The sequence below is a fragment of the Microplitis mediator genome, chromosome 11, assembly GCF_029852145.1.
Source record: "Microplitis mediator isolate UGA2020A chromosome 11, iyMicMedi2.1, whole genome shotgun sequence".
Lineage (NCBI taxonomy): Eukaryota > Metazoa > Arthropoda > Insecta > Hymenoptera > Braconidae > Microplitis > Microplitis mediator.
Window position 1 is genome coordinate 17,628,251 of NC_079979.1, and position 21,677 is coordinate 17,649,927.

The 21,677-nt window shown below is 30.4% G+C and overlaps 1 protein-coding gene across 5 annotated transcripts in view; it reads left to right on the forward strand.

Annotated features, from left to right (window-relative positions):
• Positions 1-21,077, forward strand: part of LOC130677879 (ETS-like protein pointed) — a 71,460-nt gene extending 50,383 nt beyond the window's left edge. For 4 of the 5 annotated variants that reach the window (XM_057484776.1, XM_057484778.1, XM_057484780.1 and 1 more), the window contains 7 exons: positions 2,411-2,614; positions 5,523-5,798; positions 16,493-16,711; positions 16,893-17,183; positions 18,473-18,751; positions 18,838-19,135; positions 20,684-21,077. In XM_057484776.1, the coding sequence (XP_057340759.1) occupies positions 2,411-2,614; positions 5,523-5,798; positions 16,493-16,711; positions 16,893-17,183; positions 18,473-18,751; positions 18,838-19,135; positions 20,684-20,747 (1,631 nt within the window). In that variant the 3' untranslated portion in view covers positions 20,748-21,077. The remainder of the gene's footprint in view (positions 1-2,410; positions 2,615-5,522; positions 5,799-16,492; positions 16,712-16,892; positions 17,184-18,472; positions 18,752-18,837; positions 19,136-20,683) is intronic. The other variant, XM_057484777.1, reaches the window with a different exon arrangement.
• The last annotated feature ends 600 nt before the right edge of the window (positions 21,078-21,677 follow it).

Below are 21,677 nucleotides of genomic sequence, written 5' to 3' on the forward strand. Positions count from 1 at the left end.
ATGTCCCTTCATAAAAGAGTGAATCGGACTGCTCGTTACGCCACGATGATCAGCCCATTCCCTCTGAGAGAATCGAAATCTCCACGAAACATTCGCCAACTGTTTTCATGTTAACATATATATCGTACAGCATATATATTTTTATCCATCTACCTATATACATATTTTTATGTGTGTAATATACTCATGTATGAGTGTTAACACACATTCGAGTTTCCACCTTTCCTTTAGACTGTTTGCCACAATGCACCAATGAGCATGAAAAATAGGTCAGGGGGAAACAAAGAAATAGATTAACATCATTCTGACTATTTCTTTGGTTTGTTCAATCGAGATTTACAAAATAATTCATTCAAAAAAGTATATTACACTTTTTCTTATGTCATATTTTGTCATGACAATTAACTTGGTAATTAAAAACAATAAAATTTCCAAACGCTAATTCTTTCAGCATCAAATTTTGTTTCAAAAATTTATATACAGTCGACTACCCGTCATAAACCTCCCCTTCAATCGTCAGGTACTGAGTCCAATCAGCTTCTCCCTTAATCACTTTTTCAAACCTTAAAATTACTCGAAATTTGGTTTTTTTACCCCATAAGTAAACAGTGTTTAGAAATGGACGAGAAATTATTAATCCAGGCCCAGTTTTACTCACAATAAACAACCCTGCGCAGTGCGTGTAATAATTTTTGGTTGATAAAAGTAAGAATTGAAAACCCAGTCTTAAAAAGTCTTGAGTTTCTGTCTCAAATAACCGAACATAATCCTAGAAATTTAAAAATACCGCAACCCTTCTTACCCTTTCAGCTTTCGAATAATGAAATGGTATTTTATGTTGGTTAATAAAAAATCTTTCAATACGCACTCGAGTTAGTGGATGACAATTGATATTTACGAATGGCTGTCGCGCTTAACGTGTAGCCATAGGCAGCGAAAATACGGCTCTCGATAGAACAAAAGTCCGTACATACAAACATACATCGAAGGTTTATGATGGAGGAAAAAAAGAGAGCAAAAGATAAAAAAAAGAGATGGGTTTTGTTATAAAAAGAAGAGGTAGACCAAGTGGAACGTTCGCTTGGTAGTTCACGGAGGTCAGACGAGGTGATCTGTTGATGGTAGCACAGGAGAGTCCGAGCTGTCGAGGGCATGTAGACCGGAAGTAACGTCACACCCGCGTGGTTCTCAATGCGCATACCGGATGTGTGGCATCGGCTCCCCATCAGAGTCATCAGCATTCATGATTCCCAAGCATATTGCGTTAGTCTGTCGCTCTCTGGCACCAGCAACAGGTGGACTTGTTTCCTAAATCTCTACCCACTTTGTTAAATTTCTCTGCACTTGCATTCCGTCACATGAAAATTACAATTTAAATTTTTAAAAAATAATTATTCCCGCTTTCGAACTTTCAGTCATTCGTTCAAACAAAAATAATCGTACAGCTCAATAATAAAATCTCAGATAAAAATTTAAAAAAAATAATTCTTGGGTATATTGATATAGATATTTTAAAAAAGTACCAACACAAAAGTTTTGTTAACAGACACTGCAGACACCTGTCTAGATGATTCGCAAACACGCCTGGTGAATTCTTATCTCTCTTAGCTTTAATGATATTTCTTTGTATCGGAATTTATCTTAAGCGAGAAAACTGGAGAGCATAAAAGTGTCTGTTAACAATACTGTCAAGAAATCACTTGGTCAAACATCCAAGCAATCCTCAAACATGTCGGGTTCCTTTGATCAATCATTTAACCAACGCCGTTAGAGGAATATTCATTTTTTATTTTATTTTTTTACTTTATTATTTTTGTTTTTATGCTCACTAACTCTACACACCTACATATATATGTATATGTCATATGTTGGCTGTATAGACTTACACACATTCAAATTAAAACGTCGCATGCTTACTTTGTTGTATGGTTGCGTTCCATTTCTACGAACTCATCGCGCTTTTCATTCATCCACCAGCAACGCTGATGATTCTTTTGTTCATACTTTTTCATATCATAATATCATGTACGCAACTATTGCGGTTTTTAAATTTTATTCAATTGAATTTCGCGTTAACTGATTTTAGATTATTTCATTGTTGCTTTTATTCTCTTTCACGTATCACAAAAAAAAATAAAATTACTTTTTAATCTATGGCATTAAATTTTTACGACGCAGATTGTACTTTTCACTGGAAAATATAATAAAGTCATATATAGTAAACAAATATTTTATCATCAATAAAAATAGCCAGTCAATTACTCAATTGATAAAAATAAATGCAATTTATTTTATTTAATGAATGGAGAAAAAAAAATGATTGTTTTTTTGAATGAGGCCTAGATGTTAAAAATGTACTGCGGTTTATTATTTAATAACAATAATGTTTATTTTTCTTTGTTTAATTAAGATCCGAGACAATGGTCAGAAACAGCAGTAGCTAATTGGCTCCATTGGGCAATTAGAGAATTTTCACTAGAAGGTGTAGCAATGCAACCTTGGCAAAATATGACCGGTAAACAAATATGTGCAATGGGTAAAGAATCATTTATTGCACGTGCTCCAGCATTCATGGGTGATATTCTTTGGGAGCATTTGGAACTTCTACAAAAAGGTAAAGTTTGTTATTAATACAGTACACGGAAAGATTGGAACTCGACTGGTTATTGTTCTGCACGGTGCTGGAAAAAAATGCTCGATTGTGGTGCAGCACCATACATATGCGCACACGACTCAGTCAGGTCCCGCACAGTAATCAGTGCGGTGCTGTATCACAATGGATCATTTTTTTTTCAGAACCGTACTGAGTCGGGTGCAGAACAGTAACCAGTCGGGTTCCAATCTTTCCGTGAATTATTTTTGAATTAATATACACAGAAAAAAGTTGGAAAAACGATTGACCCTGAGGGCCAACCTTAAAACCTTCCACTGTTTTCGAGCTGAGAGAATTTGAAAACGTTACTACTGGTAAACTTTTGAACTCTTGGAGATCTAAAAACGGTTGAGTCAAAAAAATATACATTTCGATGAAAGAAAGTCATTTTTATCCGACGATTTCTGAAGAAAGAACCCGAGTCGAAATTTAGAGCCTATATAGGCCTATATAGGAGCCTATAACCCTAAATAGATCCGATTTAGAGCCCTGTAGTCCTGTAGCTACGACTTTGAACCCGGAGGTCCTAACATTCAATGAGAGGTCCGATTTTGAGCCTTCAAGTCCGACAATATTAGTCCCGTAATAAATTTTGATTCATTATAATTGAATAATTTATGATGATTATTATTAATATTATTATTATTACAATAAACCAGGGCTTACAGGCCCTAAATCGGACCTAATTTTAATTTTCATCAGGTCCTAGATTGAGCCCGCAAGTGCTGAAAACGGAAATTTGAAGCACCTCAGGGACCAAAATCGGACCTAATTTAACATAGAAACAGACTCTATTTAGAGCCTCCAAGTCCGAAATAGGTCCGACTTTAGAAGGCTCTAAGTGGGCTCTAACTTTCGACTCGGGAAGAAAGAGTTTGTTAAGACTTAGATTTGATGAAAATTTGATACAAATCGATCGAGTAATTTACGAATTTCGCAATAAAAACCGGAAAAACTTTTTTTGATTTTTTTTTTTGTATAACTCGTAAACTACTCGTCCAATCGACTTCAAAATCTAATCAGTTTGCACACATAGTACAAACATGCTCACACACATACACGGACGGATATGCACGAAAAAATAAAAAAAAGATTTCTAGAACCTCAAAATTTCGAAATCTGATGAAAAAATGAGACTGAAGTATCTCAAAAAATTACACTTATAGTTTTTTTTAATTTTCTACATGTACATATTTTTATTTTTTGTAATTTATTTGCTGAAAAAACAAATCAGAAAATTTTTAATTGTCTACAAACTTCAGGATCCAGGATTCAAAAATCAGAGTGAAACCAATACCTTTTTTTTTTTAATTTTCAAATCTTGAGACAGGAAACTCTGTCCAAAAAAATTGAAATTTTCAAAAATCTTTTCTTTAGTCAAGAATTTTTATTTTCAGTCGAATTTTTTTTCTGTGTACTATCGTTAAACAATCAGATGAAATGACGTCTATTTTTAAATAATTACTTTTTTTTCATGAAAAAAAAAATGTTAATTAATGACGTCATTAATGAGATGTAAAAATATATAAATATTAGATAAATAATAAAAGTCGAAATATACCTATACGACGCAATATAATAAATCTCGATCAGGTCAAGAGATAGCACCTGGATACCGTGAGCCGGAAACGATCAATCCAACAGATTGCAATGAAAGAACCAGCCCATATTATTTTACTTTTTTTCTTTCAACAAATCTCCTCCCCCCTCATCCATAGATCTTAATAAATATTTTATTTCATTAATTTAGTTCTTGCGATTATCGCAAAACTCGAAAAAAATTATTTATAAGAATAAGAAAATGTCTCAAACTTCCTGTCATGGATATTGTGAGCCGATATTAGAAAAAAATATATCATATTTCATTAATGAAAATCTGCGTAACGGCGCTGTCATTTTTTATTACCATAATTTATATATTTATTTATTTAAAATAAATAATAATTATCAAGTTCCATTGAATAAATAAAAAGTAAATGAAGAAATTAAAATAATAAAGGTGAAAAATCGCGTGTTGTTGTTGTTGTATGGCAATTGCCGTTGATTTCTTCAAAGGGAACGGATATTAAGAAATAATGCGAAAATAAAAATTAGATAGATGAGTATAGATATATAAGTTGCAGAAAAAAACGTCTAACGATAGCCTTGATGAATTGTTAGTGAAACTTTTTGTCGTTTCGCTTTCCTTCGTCTATTATTAATTTAATACTTTATGACTACAAGTGTAATTAAAACAATAACACTATTGGTTCAGACTAGACTATTAGGGTTGCAAAAAAAATTTTTTTCCAAGCCAATTTTAAATTTAAAGTTACGTGACATCTAAAGATATGTAATTAAAATTAAAATTATTTGTAATTCATAAAAATAATTAAAAAGTTTTTATTTAATTTTCGACTTCCCGCTGTACTGAAATTCATGATTTAAAATACAACTTGCTAATTACTTAAGAAAATTATCGAATTATAAAATTATTTTTTTTTTTTTTTGCACAACTCAATTGCGAGGCAATGAGATGTGTTCTGCTGACGTTTACTCGGTCTCAGGTGATTCGCTCACGTAAAAATCATATTTACGGTTATTAAAATATGATTATTTGAAAGATAATTTATTAATTAATAAAAAGAAGACAAATTCAAATCGCTTTTTTTTTAAAAAATGTTAAAAAACCTGTGGCCCGTCAGTATGTACACAGTAAAAAAATTTTTATGGCGCAAAAAAATGTCACTCCCCCTAGAAAATTTTTACTTGACCTAAGAAATTTTGTCTAGTCATAGAAAAAATTTTGACTTCAATTCCTAGCGCAAAATATTTCTGCAAGTGAGTTGCGGATGTTGGGATTCAAAAACTTTTTTAAATTTTGTTACAGAAGATGAAGTAGACAAAGCGTCATTAGAAAACATGCCAGCAAATTTATATGAAAGTGTATGTGTTCCTGACCTCGGCGAATTTTTGGGTTATCAAGGAGCCAATAATTCGGTAACAACACCAGTGACAACAACAACAAACCCACCGGAACTTAAGAGTCCAGCAACTCCAGCAAGTTCAATTACCTCGACGTCATCAATATCACGAAGCGGTCCACCGCAATCGTCGATTCAATCACCAATTCCCCCACAAATTCCAAGGCCTTATCACAATGATAGTAAGTACTTATGAATTTTAAATATATATGTTATGCTAAAATATTTAAATGCAACAATCGTCTAAGTAAAGAGAAAACCGACAGATTTTAATTAAATCCGAATTCCCTCCGTCATTCGGAGTTCCAGAGTTTTAGAACAAAATCACTCCGCATACAGAATAAATAAGGAATTTATTCTTCTAGCATAAGTTCGGAGTCTGGATTTTATTTCAATCCATTTACTCCGATTTAGAGTTTTGATATTAAAATAAACTCCTCTTCAAAGTAAATTTGCTCCGTATTCACTCCAGATTTAATCCGTGTCCACTCTAAAAAATTTTTACACTGAATATGAAATCCCGCTTCGAAATTTAAATCGTAGATTGATCGTTCTAGACGTAAATTCAACCTTTCAAGACGTAAATCGCCGTAAAAACGTATTTTCGACGTAGTTGACGTACGAAAACGTAAGTAAGACTCGTTACTGAAGTTAGCAGGCAATAAAAAATTTTTGGATTTTTTTTTGAACAATTAAATTTGAAGAAAAAAAAAAACTAAAAATATGCACATGTAGAAAGTTACAAAACTACAAGTGCATTTTTTTTAAATATTTTTTATTTTTATAATTTATCGTTTTTTTTTAAATCCAAAAATTATTAGACGTTGGCTGAGCAGTCAGAAGACGAGAAATAAAAATTTCAGCAGCTTTTGAAAAATATTTTGAGCCTTACAGGAGATAACTATTTGAGTTTCTAACTCTTAATTAGCTTACAAGTCATCAGAGTTATCTCCAAGGCTCAAAATATTTTTCAAAAGCTGCTGAAATTTTTATTTCTCTTCTGACTGCTCGATACGTTTTTTTGGCATCGAAAAATTTTCAATATAGTTCAATTTTAGTATTGCAAGTTTTGAAAGGTGTCTACGATTACGCAAGTCTTATTAACGTTTTTGTACGTCAAAAATACGTTTCAACGTCTAGTATAAATCTACGACTTAAATTTCGACGGGATTATTTAAAAGAAATTAGGGTATAAAATAACAAAGTTTTATAAATATATATTTACTGGACTACCTTAAATGTATAAGCACGTATACATTTAAAACTTGGGTTGAGACTGAGACCCATAAATGGACAGTGACGCCACAGGATCGTTTATGGTATCGTGTTTGAAGCAATTGTTAACCCGTCCAGAATTATTTGGCGTATGATAAATGAATTTTAATAGTATTTAAATACAGTATTTTAATTTTTGATATTATTATTTATCGGCGTTACCATACCCGATATTAATAACTACCAACGACAATATTATTTTTTTACCACATCCACCGTGGGATTAAAAAAATTAATAAATAAAACAAATAAAAGTAAATTGACAGTTCGGCCTTAGCCCAGAGTGCTGCCGAAATAAATTTTGAATATTATTTTATTCATCTTTATATTTTCTTACAGTAAATAATAAAGAAAAAGTATTATTAAACAAGTTTTAAAAGTGCATCTGCTCAACATCCTCCCTCTAAAAAGCTGTTGGAGAAAGTCCCCAGTAGCTCTAGTTGAATTCATCATCTTGGTATATATATATGTACATATATGTGTATTAATATCTCCTCCTACTTTAAGCAACCAAGAAGTGAGCAACAATGAGTTAAAGAAATTTACGTTAGCAAGGGGGAAATTTCAAGGAGTGAGGGTATAGATATTTTTAAGGGAGGAGCACTTGAGGACATTATAAAGCTGTATCTTAAACTCCCCTCTCTTTCTTATTTTTTCTGTCTCTATTCCGAACTAAAAATATATAAGGGTGGTCCCATAAGACTGGGACCAACTTCCGGTTGTAATACGAGCTCAAAAGTTGAATCGTGCGGTGGAAGAATCCTATGTATTATATATATATATATACATATATATATATATATATATACATATATATATATATATATATATATACATATATATATATATATATATATATATATATATGTATGTATTTACTGGCATCAAGACGTCTTACGATATTTGTCGAGAGCGCTATTGCGTGTCGGGTTTAGCAATGAGATGTTGCTTTGTAGTTATCGCGTGGAGAGCCTCTGCGTACAGTACAAGTATATAGTTTTACTTCTATTATAGCATAGACCATATGTATATGTACTTATATATATATATATTTTATATTGAGAGAGGGATTTAAGAGGCAAAGAGGTTTTTCAGAATGGTAGACTATCGACGGTGTTGAATGAATGGCTCGATGTATGAATGAATGAATACAACCTGCGCCTTGAAAATCTATGAAAAATAAATCCTATTTTTATTTTTTTTTTAGTTTTCAAATAGACATGAAAAATTCACGTACTTTACACTCGGTAGCGAGCAAATTTAAATTAAGGCAGTAATTTTTTTAAATTATTTTGTTGCTGGGAAGAATTAATTTTGAATGTGTCCATATTTGGGGGTTTTGATTTTTTAAATTTCGCGCTCGTGGACGGAGACGTTCACTAGACAGTAAATGGAGGCTTTGTCAAATTTCTTTAGTAATTAATCAGACCAAAAATCTAGACTATAGAGTAGTGCGTCGATTTTTTATTTGGGAGGAAATTTGGAACTCCGGGAAATTTAAAAAAAATTTTATAATTTTTTTATTTATCTATGGGAAGTTTAGATGTGAAATTTTTTTTATTTCACCTGCAATGATCCTATTGGACATAGAAATGGATCTATAAAAAGATATATATTTATTGAAGAAGATTTTCCTGTATGTTGTGTGTAATTCATTGATGAAAAATCCAACAGGTACAAAACTGTCGAGAGTATAATGCCCCAAATAATCGCAATACCCAAAAGATGATATTGAAGTAAAAAATAAAAAATTAACAAAGAGAGAAAGATGATTCAAGTAGCATGGGGTAGAAAGACGTTGAATAAGAAGACCTAAAAATAATAATTTAAAGAATATCTCCCTCCTTTTTTTATCTCATTGTATGTGTCCAAGTCCCAGCTCTGGGGCGTCTGGGCCTGAAAGAGGCACGAGGCCTAAAAGGGGAGGGAGGCGAGGACTTCCGGTCTCTGTATCACGTGCGAGCCACCGTACAAGTACTCCCCTGTCGAGAACTTCTCCCTGACATCCGGTCTCTCCTCTTGAGCCTCTGCCCCTCCTTATCATCACTTCTGTCCTATAACAATTCCATCCCATAACCGAGAAAAAAAATTCTTTTTTTATTACTACTATAAATAAATCTTTTTAATTTTTCTCAAACCAATTGATTACTGTAATCAACTCGGGTCCACTAATTTTCCAGTTTTTTAAACTTCATCTTGGGTGTTCAAATTTTAAAATACTTTGGCTTGTCATTAAAAATTCCGACGTAATTAAAACCGTAAATTCGTCATAATTATTTTGAAATTTTATTTTTAAAATCACTACACTAAAAAATTATGATACTGAAGTTAGCCGACGTCTAATAATTTTTGAATTTTTTTTAAGCGAGAAATTATGAAAAAAAAAATATTTAAAAAAATTGCACTTAAAGTCTTTTAAATTTTCTCCATGTGCATATTTTTAGTTTTTTTTTTTCTTCAAATATAGTTGTTAAAAAAAAATCAAAAAATTTTTATCGTCTGCTAACTTCAGGATCATAAAAAATTAGCGGAGTAAATACGAAGCGGATGTCTGTTTATTTATTAATTTCCCGGAGTAAAATTTACTCCATAGGGGAGTTTAAATAAACTCCCGATTTACTCCATAAGCGGAGTAATTTTTTTAAAAACTCCGGAACTCTGAGTGACGGAATGAATTAAAATCCGAATTTTTTACAGTTAAATAAAATTTTATCACACAAACGTGATATATATCTACATATACATGATTTATATATTCTTGCACAAGATATCTTAATTTTGGTGTAATAGAGTGAGCATTCAAAATATAGGAAGCAGGTGGTTGAAAGCATTGAGAGAGCGTTTGTCACGGTTCACCCCCATCCATTAATTTCTCAAGTTCCCCCACATTGCTCTTGTACATCCCTCCCACTATCGTTAATTTTGAGCAACATACATCCACAAGTACAATTGAACAGAACAGAACTTGGGCAACACATGTATTGTACAATTTACTACCATCACCCAAAAATCCACCACCATCGTCCATTATTCGTCATCATATTACTGAAAATTGTTGGGTGGGGGACAAGGGAAGGAAGAAGGGAAGCCCCAGGCTTGAGAGCGGAAACAGATCGTAGCACTATCGCAGTGACACGCGCACTCACGTCAAGTAGACAGTCTTCAGGTTTTTTACTCCGTACTAGTAGTAATACTACGTATGTACTTAATAGTTTTTTTAATTTAACTTTTTTTTTTATTATATATATATATGATAAAAATCCAGTGATTCCATGTGTGTATTTTTATGCTCCGATCTTGATTTTGGATAAATAGTTGGTGATTTTTTGTGTGATTCAACTCATCAGTGATTTATTGCACAGCGCAATTAAGTGCTCATTAATTTTTTTTATGAATTAATTAATAATCATCAGATTTAAAAAGTAGTGCAATTTGATTGGCTGGTATTGATACTGTTGTGCGAAAAAGAAAAAAAAATTTGAGGATTTTTTTAACGTCACGGCGGGAGTTGTGAGCCTCGAAACGTCGGGGTCCCGATCGGGACAGACGCCGGCAAACGAGACGCTAATTGATCCGTATCCCGTTAACGATACAGCATCCGCTCCAGAAATGGTATTGCAAATGTTAGACACCTTAGTGACGGCCCAGGAGCCGTTTTACGCAGATTATCCGTCTTATCAAGAGCCAGATATAGTTACCCATCACCAAAATCATCATCATCATCAACATATTACCCGAGTTATGGGACCAATTTGTTTGGATGCTACTACACACACTCCAGGTATAGATTACGTTCATTGTAATCCGTCAGCAAACTGAAAATTATCAGCGGGGATTTAAATTTTAAATTTTAAAAAATCCGCGAAGGCGGCAAATTTAAATTTTTAAATTCGGATTCATTTTCTTGATAAATAAAATTCAAGCCAAGTTACCACTGATGTACAAAAGTATAAACTAAAATGCTCAGGCTTTTTTTTTATTTTTTTTTTCGTATATTTTGTTAATGTCAGAGTCTCAAGTACCATAAGACCGTCTGTGTCTTAGCGAGAGCAGCTGTGTCGCGTCCGTTTCGGTTTGGCGCGTGCCTACTCGCCTTCGGCACCTGTTCTCCAGCTGATATAAGACCGCTACATAAAGTTTACTAGTTTATTAAGGCCCAACAACAGCCCATTTATATAATCCAACAAAAAACTATATATATATTTTAATTTAAATAATTTATTTCACAATTCTATCGGCGGTTAAATTGCTTTGATTAAAACTTAACCGAACCTGTTACCATAAAATGTTAAAATAAAAAAATCTAAATTGGTTGGATCTTAGTTGCGGTAATAATAATAATTATGATTGGGCTGAAAATGTAAACGCGGCGGCGTGAGGGCCGATTACTTGTTGGACTCCCACGCTCACTGTCCATGAAATAGGGTGCGAGTTTTAGCTACGGTAGCCATGCAGGTGTAGGTAAGGGTACTTGTACCTACCAACTGTTTTCAAGGTTCATATTCTGTCTCTCCCTCCCTCTCTCTCTTTCTAAATGTATATATATATGATATCTACTCATATTATTTGACTTAAGCTCTCATACATGTGAACTAATTCGCTAAAGTGTATCAAGTTTGTACCCAAGTCCAAGTACATGTGCTATTCCTGGCACTGCGATCGCTGATAGAATCTGATTGTCTCTAGTCTTAATAATGAATTAATTTACTTGACCTTGAATCCGTGCATTATCTCAAAATATTTATGAGAAAAAAAAATAAAGAAAGAATAGGCGGAGTTTATAACAACCAATCGGCGAATACGTTACCGCCCACGTCAGTTCGCGAGCTATCTCGCGGTTTTTCATCACGCCCCTTGGTTACTGCTGCGCGGTTGCAACTCGCTTTAAATTATACAAACAATGAGTCTGTAATGACGGTGACATCTTCTTGCTTGCATTTAAAAAGATAACGATCCGGATTCATTTTAAATTACTATCGAAATCATTACATGAAAAATAAAAAATTTATTTATGTACACAATGTGTTTTTTTAATGGTTACTCGGTTTATTTTCTTAGAAAAAATGTCACGTTATCAAAATAGATAAAAAAAAACACATGTGTGAAAATAAACCAAGTAGAAAATTTCCATTGGGAAATTTTAAGGCGGGAAATTATTTTCTAACAAAATAAAATTTTATGTCATTTGTATATTTACACAGAAAAATAAAATTCTTGACTCAAGAATTTTTTTGTAAATCGAAATTTTCTCGGGAAAAGTAGAAATTTCCTCCGAGCGAAAATTCTCTTGGCTCAAAAACTTTTTTTTCTGAACACGGAAAAGAAAAATTTTTTGACAAAAGAATTAAAAGAGCATAGCCGGATTAATATGGGGATTCTGCCCCCATGGCTTTTTTGACTCAAACTTAGGGGGTCGATTTCGTGTCGAATGAAAATAATTCACCTCAATTTTTAGCTCTGTAACTCAAACGGTATTCGAGAATTTCAAAAAAACCTGTTTTTTCAAAATTATTTTTATTTTTATAGTAAAATTCGGAATTAATCAATGATGATTTTTTTCCTAATTCTTACGAGTCCAAAACATGAAAAAATCATAAGATCGTGATTCTCAAATGGAAAGCCGATTTTTAACGTAGAAAAGAAAATTATAATCTTTTTTTGTTTAGCCTTTTTGAAATATGTCACTCACCAAAATTCGTCAGAAAATGTCTTTCATACTCCACTATACTCAGGAGTTTTTTTGAATTTTTTGAATTGATGGAACAATTAAAAAAAAAAAGTTAAAAACTCATTTTATTCTTAAATTACTGCGTTTTAACAAACTTATATATTTTTTTTAGTATACTACTTTGTATATCACTTTGTATACAAATAAATACTTAAAGTACTTAATACTTAAACACTTTAAGGTAATACTTATTAAGTATTTAAATTAATTTAATTGTCACACTTAAAGGTAATACTTAATAATTATTACCTTTAAGTGTCTTTTGAATCATTTATAACCCTTATAATGACTGTAGGCTACTGATTCTTTATGTTTATCTTTTGCGAAGATATATTTTTGGTACAAAAAAAATTTCTACGTATTTATATATACTAAAAAAAAAAATATAAAAGTTTGTTGAAACGCAGTAATTTAAGAATAAAATGAGTTTTTAACTTTTTTTTTTTAATTGTTCCATCAATTCAAAAAATTCAAAAAAACTCCTGAGTATAGAGGAGTATGAAAGACATTTTCTGACGAATTTTGGTGAGTGACATATTTCAAAAAGGCTAAACAAAAAAAGATTATAATTTTCTTTCCTACGTTAAAAATCGGCTTTCCATTTGAGAATCACGATCTTATGATTTTTTCATGTTTTGGACTCGTAAGAATTAGGAAAAAAATCATCATTGATTAATTCCGAATTTTACTATAAAAATAAAAATAATTTTGAAAAAACAGGTTTTTTTGAAATTCTCGAATACCGTTTGAGTTAAAGAGCTAAAAATTGAGGTGAATTATTTTCATTCGACACGAAATCGACCCCCTAAGTTTGAGTCAAAAAAGCCATGGGGCAGAATCCCCATATTAATCCAACTATACCCTTTTCTTAAAACTGAAAAAAAATTCTGACTCCACGAAATTGTTTTTAAAATCTAAATTTTCTCGGGTAAAGTAGAAATTTCCTCGAGCAAAAATTCTCTTGGCTCAAGAACTTTTTTTTCTGTACACAGAAAAGAAAAATTTTTTGACACAAAAACTAAAATTTTCTTAAAACTGAAAAAAAATTCTAGCTCCAAGAAATTTTTTTTAAAATCTAAATTTTCTTGGGTAAAGTAGAAATTCCCTCGAGCAAAAATTCTCTTGGCTCAAGAACTTTTTTTTCTGTGCACAGAAAATAAAAATTTTTTGACAAGAACTAAAATTTTTTTAGAATTAAAAAAAAATTCTGGCGCCAAGAAATTTTTTTTTAAATTCATTGGAAAAAATTTCTTGGTGCAAAAAAAAATTTTCTTAGGGCTAGTAAAGTTTTTGCCTCAAGAAATCTTTTTTTTCTGTACATAAAAAATTGAAATTACTTAAAATTTATCATCGATCTCAGGATACCCGTGAAAATTTATGGACTACTAGTATTATATTTTGTTGGTCAGAATATTTATAAACCCATGGGTCATTAATTTTATATAAAATAAAAGAAAGTAAAAAAAAAATCTCGCGGTCATGGTTTTTGTGTTCACAAATGCATAATTCATGAGATGTCGATTTTTATCATTCGAATCAACATACAAATTTGTGAATACTAAAACATGGGTTTTAATTTTCATATAAATTTATTATGTTTAAAATATAAAATTATAATAATTACAATATAAAACCATTGTTACAAACTTGTATTACAATTTATAATAGAGGTCAGTAATTTATTTTATTTACGTGTTCGTTTTTTCTTAAAAAATATATGAATACTTTGACACTGCGGAGTGATAAATTTAAAAAAAATTTGAAAATTTTCAGTAGAAAAATTGTTAAAAGTTGCGATTACTTCGAAGAATTGTTTTCTTTATCTCACCATATGTTTAAATATAAAGACCATGGGAATTTATGGGCATTTTAAGTTGAATATTTTACGGAAGGTCACAGATAGGGTTTGATAAATAACACATGTATTAGTTGTGTCTCATAACGTTATGTCTTTATTTTACTCGGAATGTTTACGACCAGGGACGAGAAAATTTTATTTTCCGAGGAGCGAAAATTGAAAGTAACACCAGATGTCAAAAATAGGTTTTAAAAATATCGCAGAAAAAAAAATATGCCAAGAATTTGAACACAAAAAGACTGAGAATTGAAAGGTCTTGGCTACTTTTGCCCAAGTCGAAAACATAATCTCAGTTTAAGCCCAAAGTTGGTGTATGTTAACAAAAGCCAGAGAAAAAATAAACTTGAATAGGGTTTTATATATTATAATTGAATTTAAGTTTACTTTTAATGCTTTTGTTCACTTTTACCGAAACTCGAATTATTTTTTTTGTCAAGAATTACAATTACTTACTCCGATTGTTAAAAAAAATGGTTTTATTTTCTATTATTTGATTATTAATGGGTGCCATTATTATTTAATAAATATTAATTTATTTTAATAGTTTCAAGTAGGGAACACAGTCCCCATAGTTTAATAAAATTTATTATATTATATTTGTAATGAGCCATAACTATTTTAATTTTTAATACAAGAGCTAGGGTTCTTTATAAAATTAAACGATTGTTGCATTATTTTCTAATTATTATTTTTTATAATTAGTTTTTTTTTTTTCAATTACTCGCAAGGAGAAATTATTCCCGTTGGAAATCTTATGGTGTCATAGTAAAATTGGACCATGTTGACCACCTGCAGAAATTCAAATAAACCCATGCAAAAATTACTATGGCCGTGGTAAAAATTTCCAACGATTGTATCGCAAATTACTGTAACCATTGAAAATTTTACTATGGCCATAGTAATTTTTCCATGTGTTTATTTAAAGTTCCGTCAGGAAGCCAACATGGTCCGGCTTTACTATGACACCATACATAGAAAAGTTTTTTCCATTTGAAATTCTATGGTGTCATAGTAAAACTGGACCATGTTGGCCACCAGTAGAAATTTAAATAAACCCATGCCAAAATTACTATGGCCATGGTAAAAATTTCCAATGATTGTATCGCAAATTTCTGTAACCATTAGAAATTTTACTATGGCCATAATAATTTTTCCATGTGTTTATTTAAAGTTCCGTCAGGAAGCCAACATGGTCCGGGTATATTATGACACCACATGAAAAATTTTTTCCATTTGAAATTCTATGGTGTCATAGTAAAACTGGACCATGTTGGCCACCTGCAGAAATTTAAATAAACCCATGCAAAAATTTTTATGACCATGGTAAAAATTTATAAAGATTATTATGGTAACCATTACATTGTAAATTTTACCATGCGTTTATTTAAAATTCCGTCAGATAGCCACCATGGTTCGGGTTTACTATGACACCACATGAAAAATTATTTCCATTTGAAATTTTATGGTATCATAGTAAAATTGGACCATGTTGGCCACCTGCAGAAATTCAAATAAACCCATGCAAAAATTATTATGACCATGGTAAAAATTTATAAAGATTATTATGGTAACCATTACATTGAAAATTTTACCATGTGTTTACTTAAAATTCCGTCAGGTGGCCAACATGGCCCGGCTTTACTATGACACCACATGAAAAAATTTGTCCATTTGAAATTCTATGGTGTCATAGTAAAAGTGGACCATGTTGACTACCTGCAGAAATTCAAATAAACCCATGCAAAAATTATGGTCATGGTAAAGATTTATAAAGATTATTATGGTAACCATACATTGTAAATTTCACCATGTGTTTATTTGAAATTCCGTCAGGTGGCGACCATGGTCGGGGTTTACTATGACCGCATTTGAAACAAGAATAATTTCTCCTTGCGTAATTGGCGGAATCTCTTGAGCCAAATCTGAAATAAATAAATAATTTATTTTGAGGAATAAAAAATATAAATTTTTATGACATGATAAATAACTTATTAAATAAATAAATATTTTTTCAGGCGGTTACAGTCATTTACGTAGTCCAGTATGCCAAGAAGAAAATCAAAGAGATGAAAATTCATCACCGCCTCACAACCATACCACTCAATCTTCAAATTCTCATCCAACGACACCCAGTGGCAATCATAATAATAACAACAATAACAATAATAATAACAATAACAATGCAAGCAATGCGTATATTCATTTAAGAAATTTAAACCAACTTAAATCAGAAGGTAAATATTTTATTAATGATCATACAGTAGGACCTCGTTATAAGATTATTAGTTTCTTTCTCAAACTATCGCGATACATGGTTTAGAAAAAAGACAGAATGATAATCTTATAACAAGGTCCGACTTTAATATAATGAATTAGTATAATTTAAAATATTTATTCATTAAAATTTTTTTTCAGCCAATTATGGGAATCATCATATACCAGAACACCTGCAAAGTGGTGGTGGTGCCAGTGAACTTGGTAGTAACGAAAATGATCTACGGGTAAGCAACCCAGCACCAACAGACAGTTACATGACACCTGCACATTATTCTGGTTACGATGACCCATCGGAATATCATAATTTACCGGCAGAGCATGGAAATCCTCACACTTATAATCTTGATAATTCATCTGAATTTTATGGTGCTAGTGGAATACAATTAGAGCCTAAATATCAACCACCACCGTTTAAAAATTATCCACGAGGTATGTTCATATTTTTTTTTTACTTAATTCTATTGACATTTCAGTCTGTACCCAAGTAATCTTTTTGCACGCCTACTGATTTTATAAATCACTTCTATGGACAAAAAAGTACACCAATGTCTAGAGAAAATTCTAAAGAATAATTTTGATTTAATTAAAAATTTTATTTAGCTACACAATAATAAGAAAAAAATTATTTAATATGATCCGTGTGTGAACAAGATATCTCTCGAAAAACTCAATTAATCAGTCCAATTTTTTTTCAATAGCTTCAGATTTTAGTAGAATAGAAGCCTTTTAAATATCACTACTGTAGTACTCCTTCATTTATTATCAATTAAAAACTTAAAACTGATTATGTTTACTAGTGCTTAATCCGTCATTTTTAGTAGATTTCATAGAAATCTATCTTTTGCATTTGTCCTCATAGTGGAATTTTCAAAGAATTTTGCCATAATCTATCATAATTCATCGAGTAGGTTCCAAAAATACCATTGGTTCAAAAGTTTATATATGTATGTAATATAACGCGCCATGTTGCGACGATAGCGGCCACAATTTTTAACAGATCTTAATGAAACTTGGCACACTTATTCTATTAACGATTATCACGTTTGAGTTCGAAGATGAGCAAAATCGGTCAACTAGTTTAGAAATGGCGGACATTTGAAATTAAAAAAAAAAATGAAAAATTCTACTTTTTTGTTTTTTTTCGTAAATAACTTTTTAACGGGTATATCTATCCTTACTATGTAAAAAGAACTTAATAGCCGACAGAAAAAGCTATATTTTCCTTTTTTTATTTTTTGTTTTACGATAATTTTTCGACTTTTAATAAGGGTTCAAAGTCACGATCCTGAAGTTAGCAGACAATTAAAAATTTTTGGATTTTATTTTGAACAACTAAATTTGAACAAAAAAAAAACTAAAAATATGCACATGTAGAAAATTTAAAAGACTACAAGTGCAATTTTTCTAAATATTTTTTTTTTCATAATTTATCGTTTTTTAAAAAATCCAAAAATTATTAGACGTCGGCTAATTTCAGTATCATTTCAAAGTCACATAATTGACTTATGTGTTATGGTGATAATGCCATTGTTTATATCTTTAAAAATTTTTGATGGGTGATTATTAAATTACATATACTTATTAAAAGTGGAACAATTATCGTAAGAAATCTACTTCCATTTCGGATGCCGAATGGCCTTTTTTTTTATTTACTTGTAAAAATTTTGCAATTAAAAATTTCATTTTCACTTATCGGGACATTTACTAATTTTTTTTAGGACGGTATCATGAAGGATACAACGAAAACTATGGCCAATATGACACGACCCCTTTTCAAACCGTACCAGGCAGCGGGAATGCCAATTCCAGTGGTGGAAGTACAGTCGGTAATGACCAATGGACTGTCGGTCCACTCGGAGAACATTTATCTCATCACCCAGCGTTTCTTACCGGTATTGGTCCACGTGATTCTTCAAATCCTCATCATCCAGCTAATATTGGAAGTAATTCCGATCAAAAACCACTGCTACAAAGTGCAATGTTAGCCGGATACACTGGTAATTATAAATTTAAAAACAATACAATATTTGAATATTTAAAAAAAAGTTCATTGACTTAATAGTTAATTATTTAAATTGTACAGGTGGAGGGCCATGTTTTACTGGATCAGGTCCAATACAACTATGGCAGTTTTTATTAGAACTACTAACTGATAAATCGTGCCAAGGTTTCATATCATGGACTGGAGATGGTTGGGAATTTAAACTGACAGATCCAGATGAAGTTGCTCGTCGTTGGGGAATTCGCAAAAATAAACCCAAAATGAACTATGAAAAATTGAGTCGTGGACTTCGTTACTATTATGATAAAAATATTATACATAAAACTGCTGGTAAACGATACGTTTATCGTTTCGTATGTGATCTACAAAGTCTCTTAGGGTAAATTTTATTCTATTTCATTTTATTAAAGTTCATTATTTTTCACCAGACTGCACCGGAAGTTTAAATTCCTGCCCTGTTTAGAGGGAAGAAAATCATTCTCTTCTTTTATGAAAAAACTAAGACTGAAAATTAGCGCGTGCGCAATTCTCCCCGAAATTTAAATTTTTATATGCAGATCTGGTGAAAAATCGTGTGCACACCACAGAGAAATGTTCAAATTTCCTCTCTTGGTGTGTAATATACTTTGTGATACCGGCATTGAAACTTGAAGGCTTCTCAGATAGCGCCGACTTTTTAAAAATATTCAATTATGTTAATGGCCGTATTAAAATTTTGATAATTAATTTAAAAAAGTTGAAGCATTAATTGAAAACAGGGCAATTTCGCCGAGACAGATTTTTAAAAAAATTATTTACGGATATCAATTATGAGTCAAACGAAATTTGGAAAATAAATTTCAGTAAAATCTTCATGTATAATTTTTTATGCTAAAATTTATTTAACAAATTTCATTTGACTCCTAATTGATAGCAACTGTGGTAATTTTTTTAAAAATCCATCTCGGCGACGTGTAACTGCGTTGTCCTTTTTTCAATTAACGCTTTCATTTTTTTTTTAATTAATTAATTGATAAAATTTTGATTCTGTTATGACAGTTCGTCATTGAATATTTTTAAAAAGTGGCGGGCACTGTCTGAGAATGCCCTCAAGTTCCAATGCAGGTAATCATGAAAAATCTAATATGTAACCCTGATTAAAAATACTCATTGAAAAGTATTGAAAAAAATGAGAATTGAATACTTTTGAATAAATCCTATTCCACAAGGTTTTCATCTGGACATAAAATATGATCTAGAAATTAGCAGACAATCAAAAGTTTTCAAATTTTTTTTCAACCAATTAATTATTAAAAAAACAAAAATCTAAAAAAATGCACATGTAAAAAATTTAATAAACTATAAGTGCAATTTTTTCAAATATTTTTTTTTTCATTATTTATCATTATAAAAAAAAAAAAAAAAAATTAGACGACGTCGACTAACTTCAGTATCGTCATAAAATTAATACTTATCAATTATATTTAATCTAAAAATAATATAAAACTTTCTAAACTTCCAAAGAATTGAAAAAGATTCGAATAAATTTACAGTTTTCAATCTTTCTAAATCTTTCTCAATACTAAAATAGTTCCATATCTCGGGTTAAGAGTTAGATTGCAAAAGATTCAAATGAATTGACATTTTAAATCTTTCTGAATACTTCTCAATAACAAAATAATTTTACATTTCGGGTCACGTGTGGGATTGAAAAAAATTAAAATGAATTCAAAATCTCCGTATGGATTAAAAAGAATTGAAATAATTTTAAACACTTTTCAATGAGTATTTTTAATCAGGGAACTCTGGATGAAACAGAATTTCAGACTGCGGGTGATGTCAGCCAACTTCACCCTAGTCTGAAATCATTCTTTTCATACCTTGTCACACAATATACTATAATATAAACTATCTATATAATTTTGTAATAAATTTATTATAATTACAGATATAGTCCAGAAGAATTACACGCAATGGTGGATTTGAAACCAGAAAAAAAGGAAGAAGACTGAAGTTTTTTCGTCCAAAAAATATAAATTCAAATATTTAAATTTAAAAAATGAAAGTTTTTTCGTGCTATCGTGATAAACGAACGTAACAATTAAATTAAATATATCATTTAATTTATTAAGTAATAAATAAATAAAATAAAGTAAAACAGTGAATACGTACCGCCATAATCGATATCATCGATAATTGGCAAAAGATTTATAAATCAGTCACTAAAATATAAATATTTAAATAACAAATATGTTGTTGTTTTGACTGGAATATTATTTTTTTTATAATATATATTATAAAGTGACAAACAAAATTACAGTTAAATTATTTTTCACAATTTATAATTAATTATCGTTATCAATAAATAACAACGATAAATTAAAAATAAATATTTTGAATATTTAAAATATGATAAATAATTTTTTTTAAAAAATCGGTCATTCGTACCAAAGAAAACAGGGTCCGTTATAAATACCATTGGTGCCTAAAAAAAATAAAATGAGAATAAGTGAATAAAAAAAATTTTTTAAAAAAGTAATTTAAGAGAAATTTATTTTCTCTTAGCAATTAAATATTAATTATATAAATATAACATAAAATATTATAATGTTATGTTACGAATTATAAAAAATAAAAAATGATTTGTAAAAAAATTTAATTCAAGTATAAGATTTGAAGGAAAAGTTAAAATAATAATAATTATAATTTTAAATTAATTATTAATTTGAAAATATTTTTTGTAATAAATAATAATAATTATTTATAAGTTACTAATAGTAATTAAAATTCGATATAAAAAGTGATTTTATTTCATTTAAACTGGAAATTTTTTAGAGATTATATTTAGTAGATATAAATAAAAATAAATATTAAATATATATGTTAAAAATAAATGAAATAAAAACGTTAATTAAATGGAATAAAAGTTAATAATAAATAAT